Source organism: Mercenaria mercenaria, chromosome 14, assembly GCF_021730395.1.
Source record: "Mercenaria mercenaria strain notata chromosome 14, MADL_Memer_1, whole genome shotgun sequence".
Classification (NCBI taxonomy): Eukaryota; Metazoa; Mollusca; class Bivalvia; order Venerida; family Veneridae; genus Mercenaria; species Mercenaria mercenaria.
In genome coordinates, this window is record NC_069374.1 from 45332863 (window position 1) to 45347304 (window position 14442).

A 14442-nucleotide genomic window follows, 5' to 3' on the forward strand; every position below is an offset into this window, starting at 1 on the left:
AAGTCGGAACCAACTTCTTTACATTGCTTTTTCCTATTTCAAATTTTTCTTTAATATTTTTACTGTAATTAGATAACCATTCATCTGGTATTTTAATTTTTTCTGGAGCTAAAGGATAATCGCTGTGAGCAGAATGTAATTCTTTTGGATATTCCAAATCACATTCAATTATAAAATTAGTTTTACCTTTTGTAATTAATTTCTTATATTGTTTTTCGGATATGAATTTAAAGTTCCCAGAGGGCAAAGGTCGCGACATGGCCCAGCCGTAAAGGTTGTTGGCGTCGAGATACATAATGTATTTACTTTTTTCTTTTGGATTGTAATCTTTCATATATTTATTATTTGCTTTGCTATATCTGTTCGAAATATAGCTAATTCCACCTCTAAGGCCCTTTTCAATAAATAAATACATATCGATATCAGTTATTAAATCTAACTGAATTCCGGTCATTTTAAGCATTGCATCCCAGGCTAACCCAGGACTACTAAAATAATGGCACGGATCTAATTTATAATATGATAAACACAACCTTCTAAAATTTTCAAATACGTCTGCTAGAAGCAGTACGTCAGTTTTTAGGTAGAGATCATGGTAATCTCCCATTGTTTTTATTTTAAATTTTTTCCAGATATTTTTAGCATGTTCGTATTCATTATCAGAAATATTAGTTTCATTTAACACTGAATAAAATTCTTCTTTTGGTGGTAATTTAGTTTCTTTGAATTTTTTGAATGAATCCATGTAATCATATGGATAAACACCTTTTGTTTTTAATAAATTAAGTTTATTTTTAGGAAATTCTTGGGATAAATATTTAAAATCTGGGATGTTTTTTACTAAGTTATCCAATGACTGCGACATAAATTGGAAACTGTCAATAAAAATTAAATCAGAAATCATAAACGCCATGTATTTTTCCATATTGTTTGGAATGACGTTAATTTCTTTTTTGAATTTTCCTATTTGCTGCATAATAAAATGGCTGTCATAACCTCTTAAATTATGAAAAACAACAGGAATTTTATGCGTTAGTCTAAAATTAATATTACACTCTGAGTGGGCGCTTCCTCTAAATTTTCCAGTTATATGACAATGGTCTCTTACTGGTGTTTCATTTTTCTTATATTCTTTTCCACAGATATGGCAAGATGTTTGCTTTTTAAATAAAGCTTCATCTTTTTTAGACATTTTCAAATCTTTCTTAAAGTTTTCATTAAATATTTCTTTACAATATTCCTCTTCCTCGAGCATTTTTTCAATAAATTTATAAACTGCATTAGGACCTCTGTAAATCTGAGTTGGTTTAGTATATTTGTCGTCATAACAACAAACAACTTTATAACCATAGCCGCAGTCTATATGTTTTTGATATTCTTCGGTAAATGAAGATTCTGGATTTGGCTGGGCACTTGAAACTTTTTTAGTTATTGCTTCAAAATCAGCATAAATAACAAAGGGTACTTTTAATTGTTTGTGGTAGTTTTTAAGTTCTACTTTACTACCTTCTGGTGGCATTTTAACACCTTGGGTACCATTAATAGCTAAACAATTTTCAACATGTTCTTTTAATATTCTTTCTTGTGAAAAATTTTGTAAGCATGATTTGCAAAAATGTTTTTTATTTTTACATTTTGTTTTTTTAAACATTAATCTATTAAAGTCTTTTATCCAAACATAATGTTGTTGTTGTGTTATTTCGTTATTATTAATTAATAACATATCACAGTGTTCTTCGTATTGATATTTTGATATGTACAATGGATAAATTCCCGTAGGTTCTTCATAACCAAATATATTAAATGATATTTCATTTAAAACTTCTATTTTAGGTATTTGATTTAATGTAACAGGAAACTTTATTCCTTTATAATTAAGATCGTTTATATGTTTTTTATATTTTGAAATTTTTTGAGGATTTTTTTCAACAGGAAATTTGTAAGCTAAATGACACCATCTAAAACATTCATTATCATCATTCTTTATATTTATCAATCCTTTCATTGAATTTTGTAATGGTTTTGGTAATTCTAAATAACTTGAAGCAGCCAGTGGTGTATATTTATATCTATTTATATAATAAGCATCAACTGACTCTATTCTCCAACCACTTCCTTCTGAAATCCAGTTACCAATTCTATTTATTATTTCATCAAAGGCTTGATGTAAAGTGTTTTTTTATTTCGTTTGTGTTAATAATTTCTAAAGCTTTTGATTGAAAAAAGGCTGATTTATATATTGTATCAGTTTTATCCATTTTTGCAAAAGTTATTTTTAAAACAACGTTTATTTTTATACCTTTTAAAGCTTTAAGTTCAGATTTAAGTATTTCATAAGAGTCGTTTATAGTTAAATATAATTGATTCTTTGGATCTTGTCTATATGTAACTTTAATTTCAAATTTCTTATAATATTGATTTTGTGATCTCTCAATTTCCATCTATATATTATATTTAGAAAATAAATCTTCAAGCAAAAAAAGGATTAAAAAAATAATAAAATAAATAAAGTTTAAGAAGATATAAAATATTTAAATTTATATCTTTTTCCATTAACGTTTGATATTCCACATTTTACTCGGTTTGTCCCTTCACAACACATTTTTATTAACCCAGCATTAATACCAAATTCTTTGGATGCTTTGTAAGTGCTTTTATATGTTTTTTCTTCATTAGTATCACAATCGGTTACAATAACTTTTATAGGATTGTTTCGATAATTATTTGGTCTGGGACAATCACATAACCTTTCAGTATTTTCTTCTTCAGTTAATAGACAACCACATTCCCATTCAAATAAATTCCTTTCTAATAGATAAGGATCTATAACATTTTGTAATTTATCAATGACATGATTTTTATATTCATCGCTAACTATTTGATTAAGTTTTGATTTAATAACATTGCTTCTTTTAAGAACTTTTTTATATGAATTTTTGTCTGGGTTCATTATTTCTCCTAAAGTGCTAGATAATTTTGGCATAATCATTCTATCTACCTTTCTATTAACCATCTATATATAATATACTTATAGAAAAAAATCTTTAAAATACACACGTAAAATTTAATACTACTCTTCTTCTTTTTTACTTTTATATCCGTTAAGTTTAAATTCCTTCATATATCTTTCAAAGGGCATTAAATAGTTATTTTCTTTCTGCATTTCTAACAGTATTGAAAAAATATTTTGAATAACTTTTTTCTCTTCTTCTTTTCTAGGATCATTAGGATTATGAACAGCTAAAGCCGCAATCCGTGCTTTTGTTATTAGTTGTTTTATTTTGTGGTGATGTAATTTTAAAATAGCTTTCTTGTCGTTAAGTTTTAGTCTATTAATAAATATGGTAATTACTGATGGAACAACACCAACAGCTGCTACAAATATAGGAATAGCTGGAACAAGTGCTAATGCAGCTGAACAACTAAAGATATTTGTTGTAATATATAACCCAGTACTTACTCTCCCACAAAATTTATAACTTTTTCTGTAAGCAGCAGCTAGTTTAGTTAGGTGAATAATTAATTGATCTATTGTTCCTATTCCATTATTAGAAATTAAATTTTTATTACTCATTTATATAATATATTTTTCAATTTAAATTTCTTCCAATTCACTAAATGGAACCCAACTATTAAATTTTTCATTGTAACCTTTCCATTTTACTAAAGTTTGTTTTTTCTTATAGTCTCGTCTGATAACTTTTTCTATTCTAAAAACTTCTTGTGTAGTAGGTAAAAGTTCTTGTTCGTAAAATGAACCCTGAATTATTTCATCATTTAAATCTTTTATAGTGTATGTTCTGGGATTTGTATTATTAATTCCATGAATTATAAATATCTCCTCTGTCCAGTTTGGTGTATATCCTTTTCCAAAATGTCTTTTCAGTTTGCTTAAGCGAACACGATCACCAATTTTAAATTTTGCTTTACTCTTTGGTATCTTTAAATTACCATATAAGTTAAAGTAAACAGTACCTTTATTTACGTTTTTACTGGCTTTGGTTGGTGTCATTTTTATACTAGAATGTTTTGTTTTGTTATATTTATCAACCATTTCCTGCAAATTATCTAAATAAGGATAAGTATTATTTGCTGTAAAATATTTCCACATTATTCTTTTTAAACTTCTATTAAATCTTTCGATTACTACAGCCTTACCTTCATTAAATGTATGGTACATGTTAATTTTATATTTATTCAAAAATGATTCAAACTTTTTATTATAAAATTTTTTTCCTTCATCCACCCATAAATTTACTGGTAATCGTCCTTCTAAAATTATTTTTTCAAATGCTTCAGTAACAGATTCTCCGGTTTTATTCTTTAATGGAATAACCCAAGCATATTTACTGAATATATCAATAACGGTTAACAAGTACTTTACTCCTTTATTATATTTTGAAAAAGCTTGTATATCAACTAAATCGGCAGACCAAGTATAATCAATATCATTGACAATCACTCTTCGTTTCCTAAATTTTCTTTTAATTGGTTTGTGTAATTCTTCTGCTAATTCATCACTCCAATTTATTTCGGGGGTAGAGTATACCCACTTTTCCCGTTTTTTGACTTTCGTTTTTGTCCGAGACCAAGTTTGTATTTCGTTTTGATTGCGGGTTTTACAACTAAATGTTTTGTAATCTTTTCTCCAAATGTTTTTGATTTAGTGTTATTTAAGTTGGAAAGGATTTTTTTGTCGCATATACTCTTTTTTACACCGCTGTCATAGCAAAAGTCGTGGGTCTTACATACTGCGTCCAGTTCGTTGATAGGAGGTCCATTATCTAAAGCATTTCCTGGTCCACAATAGTTATATCCTGGAAGTGTTAACCCTTTTTTAGGTAATAAAGGTAACACTGTTTTATGGATATCTAAATTACCTGCTTTGATAGTACTTTTAACAAACTTTGATTTCATTCTTCCACAAGATGAACAGGTAGCCATTATCATTCTTTTCCCGTTTTTTGTTGTAACATAATGGGGGTTTATATTATCAGTAAATCTTCTTTCTTTCAAACAATATATTTTATTTTGTAAACTCATCTATATCATATGTATTTAAAACTTTTAATTGGGTTTAAACCTGTGGTTTGTTTAATTGTCCGGTATTTGTCTGGGCTGGTTAAGGGTTACAGGTTAAATAAGATCGGGTTGACCCTTCAACCTTACGTTCATTAAAGATTTTCAGGGTACAAATACATTGAGTTAGTATTTTAAGATAGAAACTCTGTTTCTCTTAAAGACTGGTTGGTTTTGGAATTTTTAAATTTGAATTGGTCGGTGTTGAATTTTTTAGAAGGGGTCAAGGAGCCAGGTGGGGCCAAATAATGCCCGCAACCTTATTTTATTCACTACTAGTATTTGTTAATATAACAAAGACACACAACTGATAATGTCCGAAATATACCTGCGATATGATTTAAGAACACAAAGGGTGTACCTTGAATCAAATTTACATGTATAAATATATCATAAAAGGGAATGAATTTTAAACAAGATTGTAAGCAAGCCATGCACATATTCAATAAAATATATATGGGTGTCCTATCTTTATTCCCGGTATATGGAGGCATTGTAAAGACAAAAGAACAATTATGTACACAGAGTGTAGTTTAAAGCTGAAAGCTATCAGATATATTTCTCTCTAATTATTTAAGCGACTAACCCGCACATTGTGAATTGTAATTTTTAAAAAAATTATCACCGAAATGCAAAATGCCGCCACTGTTTCATATATTCACATTAAACATAATGGTTGGCCAAATTATAGTTTCCAGAATTACTTAAGTTTGTTTTTCTCTGGTTTCTAATTGATTGTTTTATTTCTTATTTTTGTATCAAATTGGTAGTATATGTAAATCAATTCATCCTAAATTATGGGCTGGCAATGTTTTTATTGTCAGGCCGGGCAATGCTTTTATTAAAGTAAAGTGTAAGATTGTTATAAAAGTTAAACAACTAGCTTGTACAGGTTAAAAATATCACAGAGAAGCTTAAAAAACAATAGATCATATGAAAGCTAGAGTGTAAAAGACATAAATACTTGTCAATTGTGATATACTATTTTAGTGAACATGTTAGAACTAGATTAAATTTTACTAACTCGTTTTGTCTTCATACAATTGTAGTAAAGAGAAAATGAAAGACAAAATTTAACGGGTCTGTGAACCTAACTCATGAGGAAAAAGTATAAAATGAAATAAAATGAATACCGTAACCGCACTAGGTCAACGGGAAATCACTGACTGCATCGTACACGTACTAAGTGTGCTGACTTCTTTTTATTGTTCCTTCTCTTGAGTCACACGTAACGGATCAACTGAACTCGAAAGCTGTTGTCATTACAGGCTGGCAATCAAGCTCTGTGACCTTAGAAATAATCTCTAACGTTAACATTATTCTTTCGTGATTCAGGCGACCTTCTGGCTAAACGCGTTCTGCGGATTACATATTACTACACCCGAGGATGAAAAAATGCTTTGTTGAAAATGCCAAAAATAATACTTGTCACAAAGGTTAGCATATGTCTTTACTTTCGAATGCATGATCAAACCCCATTGCGACCCCCCTATTTCACTCATCGAATGGTACACTATATGGACCTACCGGGCCATTGGGTATGGCCAGTGTTTTCTTATTTGCCGTATTCACTCAACAGAAAGTGGAATTTAATATGACCAATATTTAAAAGAGACATTGCAACCAAAATTTTACAAGATGATCGTTATATATTTATATAGATGTGACTTAGAAGGAATTAGTTTTGTTTTGTTTTTTTTTTCCCGAATCAATTCTTACTGTAACATTCAAAAATAGATTACCAAAATATGATAAAAAATAAATCGCCGATTTTAGGTTTAAAATGTGTTGATTTGATTTGTCATATACCGTAGATAAGAATTCAATTGATAAAACAATATGTATGATTTAAATCTGGTAACAATATCAATACGTTTGTTAGCATATCGTTCAACGAAACATTACGAAAAACCTATACATACGAGACTCAGGTGCCCCACTTATTTCTGAGCACAAAATAAATGCAATTTTAACCAGAAATATTATTTCACTATTACAAATTCTCAGTATGAGATCCGAGAATTCTGTATATGAGACATTTTCTAAATGGGCATTTCATGGGCCTATACAATAGTTTTGATTTTTCACTTGCAATTTTAAAGCTGTTGAAATTCTTCTTACGATTTCAGGGAGACACCCAAGTTTGTCTTTTTCTTGTTTCCAGCGACGAACACATTTCTCATCAACCTTAGAAATAATTAAAAGTGATCGTCAATTGAGAGTTATTTTCAAAATGATATTTGCTTTTATCAACGGACTCTAAATCTCAAAAATTATAAACATTTCGGTAAAATTACCACGATTTCGGCGTGTATTTTATAACAAAAGACAAACCGTGAAATTAGTCCAGTTGTTTCGCATCTCTATTGTTCTGTATACAAGGGATGAATAGACACAAAAAGACGATTACCGGTAGTGCGTCCGATATGTATAATCTGATCAACATGTATATAAAATATATATATGTGTGCCAGTTGCAAATATAATAGCCACAAACAGTGACAGTTTCAGAGAAGAGAAAGAACAACGTTTCATAAATATCTTGAAATCGAAACTTATTGACTGTATTATCATAGATATTCTCTTTTTGTTAAATCCGTCCAATTAACTTCGGACCTTTTAAATTCAATTGTTGTTTATTATACGAGATTTGAGTACAAAATGGACAATTTTGCCGAAAGGGCCTTTGAAAACAGCTCACGAAAACTTACTTTCGGACTTAACAGTTAACTTATTTCACTTTTTTTCTTTAAATTAGAATCTGTAGGAGATTGATAAATGTTTGGACAAGGTGAAGCACTAATATTTTCGCATAAAAAGTATTAATTGTTGACTTTGAATGTACACAATAAGTCTTATGTAATTCAACAATAACTTTCTTGTTTCAGTTTTTCTCATTTTTAGCTCACCAAGGTGAGCTTTTGTGATCGCGCGGCGTCCGTCGTCCGTCGTCCGTGCGTGCGTGCGTCCGTGCCCGCGAAATGATGGTTAAGTGACTGCATAACGGTACTTTCTCTTTGATGTCATTCATTCCGTTCTGTTTATGTGACTATTTTTCTTTTTATGTGACTGTTAGAACAATAGAGAGAACAATGGGGGAGTCACATAAAGACCGTTTCGTTAGAACGTCCGTCCGTCCGTCCGTAAACTTTTGCTTGTGACCACTCTACTGGTCACACTTTTTGTGGACTCTTTATGAAAGTTGGTCAGAATGTTCATCTTGATAATATCTAGGTCAAGTTCGAAATTGGGTCACGTGCCTTCAAAAACTAGGTCAGTAGGTCTAAAAAACGAAAAAACAATGTGACCTCGCTAGAGGCCAAACATTTCAAAAAGTCTTCATGAAAATTGGTCAGAATGTTCACCTTGATGATATCTAGGTCAAGTTCGAAACTGGGTCACTTGCCTTCAAAAACTAGGTCAGTAGGTCTCAAAATAGAAAAACATTGTGACCTCTCTAGAGGCTATATATTTCAAAAGATCTTCATGAAAATTGGTCAGAATGTTCAACTTGATGATATCTAGGTCAAGTTCGAAACAAGGCTACGTGCCGACAAAAACTAGGTCAGTAGGTCAAAAAATAGAAAAACCTTGTGACCTCTCTAAAGGTCATACTTTTCATGGGATCTGTATGAAAGTTGGTCTGAATGTTCATCTTGATGATATCTAGGAAAAATTTGAAAATGGGTCACGTGCCGTCAAAAACTAGGTCAGTAGGTCTAAAAATAGAAAAAACATTGTATCCTCTCTTGAGGCCATATATTTCAGGAGATCTTCAAGAAAATTGGTCAGAATGTTCACCTTGATGATATCTAGGTCAAGTTCGAAACTGGGTCACGTGCCGTTAAAAACTAGGTCAGTAGGTCAAATAATAGAAAAACTTTGTGACCTCTCTAGAGGCCATATTTTGCATTGGATCTGTATGAAAGTTGGCCTAAGTGTTCATCTTGATGATATCTAGACCAAGCTCGAAAATGGGTCACGTGCCTCAAAAACTAGGTCAGTAGGTCTAAAAATAGAAAAACATTGTGACCTCTCTTGAGGCCATATATTTCACAAGATCTTCATGAAAATTGGTCAGAATGTTCACCTTGATTAAATCTAGGTCAAGTTCGAAACTGGGTCACGTGCCATCAAAAACTAGGTCAATAGGTCAAATAATAGAAAAACCTTGTGACCTCTCTGGAGGCCATATTTTTCATGGGATCTGTATGAAAGTTGGACCGTATGTTCATCTTGATGATATCTAGATCAAGTTCGAAAATGGGTTACGTGCCGTCAAAAACTAGGTCAGTAGGTCAAATAATAGAAAAACTTTGTGACCTCCCTAAAGGTCATATTTTTCATGGGATCTTCATGAAAGTTGGACTGAATGTTCATTTTGATGATTTCTAGGTCAAGTTCGAAACAGGGTCATGTGCGATCAAAAACTAGGTCAGGAGGTCTAAAAATAGAAAAACCTTCTGACCTCTCTAGAGGCCATACTTGTGAATGGATCTCCATAAATATTGGTCAGAATGTTCATCTTGACGACATCTAGTTCTATTTCGAAAGTGGGTCACGTGCCTCAAAAAGTAGGTCAGTAGGTCAAATAATGAAAAAAAGTTGTGACCTCTCTAAAGGCCATATTTTCCATGGGATCTGTATGAAAGTTGGTCTGAATGTTGTTCTTGATGATATAAAGGTCAAGTTTGAAACTGGGTCAACTGCGATCAAAAACTAGGTCAGTAGGTCTTGAAATAGAAAAACCTTGTGACCTCTCTAGAGGCCATACCCTTGAATGGATCTTCATGAAAATTGGTCAGAATGTTCACCTTGATGGTATCTAGGTCAAGTTTGAAACTGGGTCACGTGCTGTAAAAAACTAGGTCAGTAGGTCAAATAATAAACAAAACTTGTGACCTCTAGAGGCCATATCTTTCATGGGATCTGTATGAAAGTTGGTATTAATGTTCATCTTGATGATATCTAGGTCAAGTTTGAAACTGGGTCAACTGCGGTCAAAAACTAGGTCAGTAGGTTTAAAATTAGAAAAATCTTTTGACCTCTCTAGAGGCCATATTTTTCAATGGATCTTCATGAAAATTGATCGGAATGTTCACCTTGATGATATCTAGGTCAGTTTCGAAACTGGGTCACGTTCGCTCAAAAAACTAGGCCAGTAGGTATACAAATAGAAAAACCTTGTGACCTCTCTAGAGGCCATATTTTTCAAGAGATCTTCATGAAAGTTAGTGAGAATGTTTATCTTGATGATATCTAGGTAAAGTTCAAAACAGGGTCACGTAACTTCGAGAACTAGGTCAATAGATCAAATAATAGAAAAAACCTTGTGACCTCTCTAGAGACCATATTTTTCAATGGATCTTCATGAAAATTGTTCAGAATTTTTATCTTGATAATATCTAGGTCAAGTTCAAAACTAGGTCACATGAGCTCAAAAACTAGGTCACTATGTCAAATAATAGAAAAAACGACGTCATACTCAAAACTGGGTCATGTGGGAAGAGGTGAGCGATTCAGGACCATCATGGTCCTCTTGTTATTTTAGTAAGCAATCCTTTGTGTACTTATAACAGTTGAAAAAGTATCCATTTCATGTACCAAAACCTTGTACTTTTTGCAGGTAAATTTTATCATACCCCACCCACTTTTTTCTAATTTCAAAGTATGCGTCCCCTTAATACCATTTTGCTTTTATAAATTGCAAGGGTGACTTTAAGCACAAATTTCTCTAAGTCACTTCAATTAGCTCACCTGAGCATTAAGTGGGGTGTTGTGATCATGTATTGTCCGTCGTCCATGCGTCCGTGTGTCCGTCCGTCAAGATATACGTCGTCAACATCTTCTCTAAAACCGCTTCGTGGATTTTGATGAAACTTTACTCAAATTATCTCTGGGTAGCCTTCTTTCAAAGTTGCTCCAAAGTCCAATTTCATTGAACATATGGATCTGTTTGGTTGAAAACAGTTTTCAGTTATCACACTTTCTCTTGAGCTTTAATATTTGGCATGTGATATAAGAATTTGACTCTATACCATAACTGACATAATTATTGCCTTAAGGTTAAAATTACCATGCCGCTCAGTGTGTGACATGTACTTACTATAGGCTTAAAATAAGAAACTTTGAAAATCTTCTTCTATGAATAAATAATAGCTAGAGCCTTGATATTTTGCGTATGATATCAGAGTTGTACTGTCAACTGTAATTGTTTAAATAATGATCTAGGTAAAAATGTGTGCGACATATATATAATATAGGCTAACATAGAAGAAACTTTACTTGTATCATTTCGTTATACAAACACCCTTGAGGCCTTGTACACAGGTGCGCGCTTTAGGTCAGTGACCCTCTTGTTCTATGAATGTGATTATTGAAGTCAATTAATCGTACTTAGGTAGAATTCCGCTACTTAAACCGATTTTAATGAGTGTGAGCGTGTTGCAATCTTCATAACCTCTTATGTATATTCCAAGTCACATCGATTTTGCTACTATTTAATGCAGAACTTTGTACTTTGTTCCAAAGCGATCTTTAAGTGTCATCTAGCAGCTGGAAAAAGTCTCCCTGTACTTGGGATTAGTAGTGTCATTATTTCATTGCTTGTGGCCATGTAGTGAAATCAAGTTTACTTTAAAAATCTGTTTAAGGTGGTACTTTTGGCCGTGAGTAGATAAGTGATGCGCAGTTCATTACCCCTTATGAACAGACCATCGAATCGAATTTTCTATTATTTTACTTAGTTGTGTTTTATATTTCCATAATTCTTATATATATTTGAATGTTTAGCAATGCAGTATAACTAATCACAAAGGGGTACAAATGTACTTAAATGTAGGTCTGTTGCTGTATTTGTCTATTGAAACATTTTCTGGCATAAATTTTAATGGATTTCACACAGGATCTCAATGAAGTGTAGGTATGCGTTAAATGTTATTTCAGAGTCAGTCCACGCACTTGAGAGTTTTGCACCATTGGCCTTAGATAAAATATTTGTACACTTGATATATCGAACTGGATCAAATATCTTCCACAGTTTAGTAAAGGCCACTCAAACGAAACTTATTGCATTTGATAACCACGATCCTAACGATTGCAGAATAATTGAGAATTAGGTACCCTAGGACTTGAACCAAATATGAACACTTGTATTTATATGTAAATGGGAGGTGATGGCAGTGCGAACTTCATTTTCAGTGTTTAATGGATTCAGTCTGAAAGTTCCTTATACTAATGATCACCAGACGACTTAGGTGAGATGAGCGATTCACGCTTTTTAGGTTGCAACAAAAAATGGAAGACATATGCCTTTGAACAAATGGAATGGTGTATACTGCAATATTAGTAAAAGAAATTTGCCCATATATTAAATGATTGTAAAGTAGACCTAAATTATTCATTTACTTGATAAATGTTTCCCAAACAATGTTGTATATTTTCTAGATTTCCAAACATGCAATGGCCTCGGAAGACATGGAAAAGGATCTGTATAAAAATTGGGTCCGCGGTGCAAAGGGTTTGGAGTACTTACAGGAAGGACTTCAAGACTTTGTTGGAGATAAAGTGCAGCTTTGTCGTAACCAATCCTTACAAAAAATAATAAATGGCTTGCCGACAGGATCGGTGCGTCAGTGCAATCAGTGTACGTCTCAAAATCTTTTGCCTGAACACGCGAAAAAGAAGAACGCCTGTAACAGAAACACATGCACAGAAAATATCCCATATAACTGCTTTGGTAGTAAACCAAAGGATCGTAGAAAATGTAAGAAAAAAATATGCAGTAAATTATATGATGAAATCGTACTTGACCATTCCTCGAGAGATCCGCTGTGGAAGAACACAGATCCAAGTACGTGGTGTTCAGATCCTCTCGGATGGAGCTTCGGAAAATGTTTCCAAACAACAACAGGGTCGGGTTCATCAGCATGCACAACAGATGCTGCCGGACTCCTTAGCATTCTTATCAATAACACAACGATACAGAACAACTGGCTGGCGTGCAATGACATGTCTTCAAAAATAACGTGCCCTTTTAACAGGGTAAGTTAAATATTCCAGTCTTGGTATAGTTATTAATCGGTCATCATCTACAATGAATTTATCTGATAATTTTCTATTATCTTAAATTGTCATCAACTGCAATAATTGTCCCCATTTCGGAGAACATATTTCTGAACAGTTTATCAATGTTTTCAGAACTTGAAGAATTTTAAAAGTATCGCCGGTCATGACGTGACTACATGTTTCAAAGACATATTCTAATACTCCAATTCTAACTGGACTTTATTTCAGCATTTCGAGATTCTGTTTGAACATTTTTAAGCATATGGTTTCTGCCATCATTTTATTAGTCTCTACTGGTTAAAAACCAGTTTCGGGGATTATAAGAATGCACTTTTCCGTCCGTCATTTCGTCATTCCATAAGTTTTTCCGTCCGTCCGTAATTTTGTGTCCGATCCATAATTCATGCACAAATTTTCTCTATGATTAGACTACGTGTCATGCACAAGACATGGAACCCTAGCTCAAAGGTCAAGGTCACAATTGGAGGTCAAAGGTCAACAGGGCTTTTTTCCAGTCCGGTCCATAACTCTGTCATTCATAAAGGGACTTTAATATTACTTGGCACAAATATACTTCATAATAAGACGATGTGTCTTGCACAGTTTCAGACTTCTAGCTCAAAGGTCAATGTCACGCTTTGCAGTCAAATGTTTACATGGCATGAACAGGGTCTGTTTCGTGTCCGGTTCATAACTCTGTCATTCATGAAGGGATTTTGATATTACTTGACCCAAATATTTCCCGTGATAACTCGGACCCCTAGCTTAAAGGTCAAGGTCGCAGCTGGAGATCAAAGGTCAATAGGGTATTTTCCCTGTCCGGTCAATAACTCTTTCACCAATGAAGGGATTACGATATTTCGTGGCATAAATGTTTCCCATGATGGGACGACGTGTCAAGAACCGTGTCAAGAACCGGACCCCTGGCTCAAAGGTCAAGGTCACAATTGGAGGTCAAAGGTCAACATGGTTTTTGTCCTGTCCGGTCAATTACTCTGTCATCCATCAAGGGATTACAATATTACTTGGCATAAATGTTCCGTATGATGAGATGACGTGTCATGTGCAACACCCAGAACCCTAGCTTTATGAAGGTCACACACTTGGTGAAAAAAGGTCATTTTTTGTCCGATCTATAACTTTGTCATGCAAAACAGGTTATGAAAATTGCTTTTTTCCCATAGAATCACCTAATGAAAAATTGCAAGAGATCCAAAATTTTCAAGTCAGTCTAGCAAAAAATCAAGCACACGACCCTATCCTTTTTATTTGCTTAATTTTCTAGGGATATTGTGA

The 14442-nt window shown here is 32.9% G+C and overlaps 1 protein-coding gene across 5 annotated transcripts in view; it reads left to right on the top strand.

Moving 5' to 3' along the window:
* Window positions 1-14442, top strand: part of LOC123527475 (uncharacterized) — a 577437-nt gene that overhangs the window by 542075 nt on the left and 20920 nt on the right. For all 5 annotated transcript variants that reach the window (XM_053523375.1, XM_053523376.1, XM_053523373.1 and 2 more), the window contains one exon: window positions 12526-13122. In XM_053523375.1, the coding sequence (XP_053379350.1) occupies window positions 12541-13122 (582 nt within the window). In that variant the 5' untranslated portion in view covers window positions 12526-12540. The remainder of the gene's footprint in view (window positions 1-12525; window positions 13123-14442) is intronic.